At 39.5% G+C, this 2,839-nt stretch overlaps 1 protein-coding gene across 1 annotated transcript in view; it reads right to left on the bottom strand.

The window, feature by feature from the left end:
- Window positions 1-2,519, bottom strand: part of LOC101862102 (A-kinase anchor protein 9) — a gene marked incomplete in the record, with an annotated part of 176,565 nt that extends 174,046 nt beyond the window's left edge. The window contains 1 exon segment of the mRNA XM_005093187.3: window positions 2,330-2,519. Coding sequence (XP_005093244.2) covers window positions 2,330-2,380 — 51 coding nt within the window.
- Between the last annotated feature and the right edge of the window lie 320 nt (window positions 2,520-2,839).

Genomic DNA, 2,839 nt, shown 5'->3' with positions numbered 1-2,839 from the left:
TGATACCTATCTGTACTCATAATTAATTAATATTGCCTAATTTTAAGAAGGCTATGATTTTTATTTTTTTATTTTAAACGCTAATAGAATGCAACGGTAATCAGTGGTTGGCCTACATCAGTGATGATGGTGGCCAAAAGAGAAAAAGGAGGAAAATGTCGCGTTACACCAGTTTCCCCATTAAAAAAACCCCATCTTTAAAAAAACTTGAGGGGACGTGGCTGACTTGGGGATGGTGCAGAAGTCGAATGTTCATCAGAAGAACCAGCAGAAGATTTATTAGAAGGTCTAAATAAAGGGAAAAGGGGTGTTTCTTGAGTCTCCTTTGAGAACTGACCACCAAGAGTATAATTCCTATGTTCTTCTCGAGACACAGGTTTTGTAGATTGAACATGATCAACTAAGGCAACCTTGGCTTTTCCACCATCATAGCTTATCACATCATTGCAATACATGAATAAAGGGCTTTGCCAGCAATATCCAACTTAGCAATGGCATCTCCAAGTTTCACATCCAATTCACCAAGTTTCTTTTGATTTTAATTTCAAAGGTGTCTCCAACCACTCAAACCTAAATTTATTTTTCACATTAAGCGTCCATTTCCTTGGTGCGCCCTACTTCACTTTTGTCAAGACGTCAAGAGTCTTCATGACGATGCCGGGGATGCGACAGCCCGTCTAGATCTAAGTCAAGATCTAAGTTTCTAACACCAGCAGTAATAATTTAAACAATATTCAGTTTTTCTCCACACTCCTGATTAACTACTGTTCTTCCACTGAAATTGTTAATCTCACCACACGGTGAATAGGTGTACAAAGACTCCAGAAATAATGCAAGAGCACTTGTAACACTCCTTATGTGGTCTGTTTATGCCGGAAATGAATCTAAAAAGAGTCTTTCTGCAATCTTTCCCAAATGAAGAGTTCACTGGCGAAGTCGTGCATCTTTAAATATACCATTTCGCAATTCCGCGGATACGGCAACCATCATCAAATCGCGGAAGGCAAGGAATCCGAGGAAAAGCAAGGAAATTCCTCTCTGGTATTACGCAGATCCGCTGAAAACCATCATGTATGCTACATGAGGAAACAAGCGCCAAGCACTCATGAGAGTCATTTCCCAATCCCATGCGGTAAGCCATCTTGGGCCAAGGTGATTTTTATCTTCCTGCGAGAGGTCAAGGGTGAGTCCTCACCTCATGCCCACACCGGGGTGGGGGTGAGAATATCGGGTCCTGAGCAATTCTCACCAGGGGTGAGAATATTGATACGGGTGGCCTTAATAAATTTTTTAATCAAAATAGGAACATCTCAGATTGTCCTCAAATCATTACATTTACACCTTGTTTAGTTTGAGTAGGCTAAATGTTCTATTAAGCAAGAACTAGACTACAATACAGCAGACTAGATTTATACACTTTCTGAAAGTGTTGTCCACTGAGTGTAGTCATACAAGGACAGTGTTTAAATAAAATTAAGTAAATACAGCATCTCAAAGGACTCTTTTGGTGAATTTAGAAGTGGATAAAAATGAGAACACCCAAACTGGAAGGTTGCCAAAAAAACCAATGCTTTGACTTGGACTTGGACTAGATTTCTATGCATGGCATGCTGTCATTACTCAACTTTACTGTCTAATTAATGGTTCAAGAAGTAAATAATTGCAGCGGTAAATTTTTACTTATATATATGCACCCACACATAGATTCTAGATGCATTGATTTGAGGGCTAAAAACAGCCACTAAAACCCTTGCAAATAAATTGTTTTCAAGATTTCCGAAATATCAATCCTAGCTAATTGCAAAAACATCAAATCATTGTGAAATGCAGGGGGGCATGCCCCCCTGAAACCCCCCAGATTCTTTTTAGGATGATAAATTATAAGATACATACTACTAATAAACTGACTTGAGCACAGCCATCATCAACAGAAGGCGAAGGCAACTTCAACTGAAGTGCGTGTGTAAACAGCCTGGCCGAGGGCAGGCCAATGATGAAATTATGAAGTCTCTTTGGCTTTGGAGCTCAGAATCTCGGTAATTTCAAGGAAGCCTAATTTCACATAACAAGCCATCAAACAGCAGAACTCTGAAATCATTTTAGGCCTACAGCTCTGGAGAATTTTCACAACTCTAGTCTAGATTTGGCCCTTTAGAGTCTCTATGCGTAAGTCAATTCAAACTTGGGTTTTTGTTTACTTGCACTTGCTTGTAGTAGAGTTGCACACAGCCACACCACTTAGCTTGAAATAAGTTTCCTCTACGATCGACCCAAGAACTGGGCACATCAATAGAAGCAGTAGTAGCATACGCATAGAAAAATGGCCTACCTTCTCTTTTCCTGCTTCCAGTTTCTTTTTACGTTCATCATTAGATTCCATTGTACAAATTCTGACACTCAATCCAAAACATCAGCAGCCATCATCCTGAAAGGCGGAAGTTGCTGGAACTTGCTTTAAAAATAGCACAATATTTGTTCATGTTATGGAGCTATTGCCACGACAATGGTTCCTATTGCGGCAAAATCACATTCTCCCATGTAACCGAGGGGAATAAACGGGCGTTGCCACATTTTGGTTAAATTAGGCCTAAGTTTGCTCCGGGCACAGAAAATGTTCTTTCTGTAACGCTGAAACCACAAATTAAAGTTTCTTCACTACATGGTCCATGTTTAAAGAAAGAAAAAAAAAACAACAACAGAGGTAATAGAGAGAAATATAATATAAGGCAGGTTTCACTAGTTTAAGTGGGCTAATTGCGGATTATAATAACACAATGTATGGTTTATTTTAACGTTTATTTACAAGAGCACGCAACACACTGAGCCAATCCCTGGGGGG

This window comes from Aplysia californica, unplaced genomic scaffold (assembly GCF_000002075.1).
Source record: "Aplysia californica isolate F4 #8 unplaced genomic scaffold, AplCal3.0 scaffold00059, whole genome shotgun sequence".
Lineage (NCBI taxonomy): Eukaryota > Metazoa > Mollusca > Gastropoda > Aplysiida > Aplysiidae > Aplysia > Aplysia californica.
This window is presented reverse-complemented; position numbering and strand designations above follow the sequence as displayed.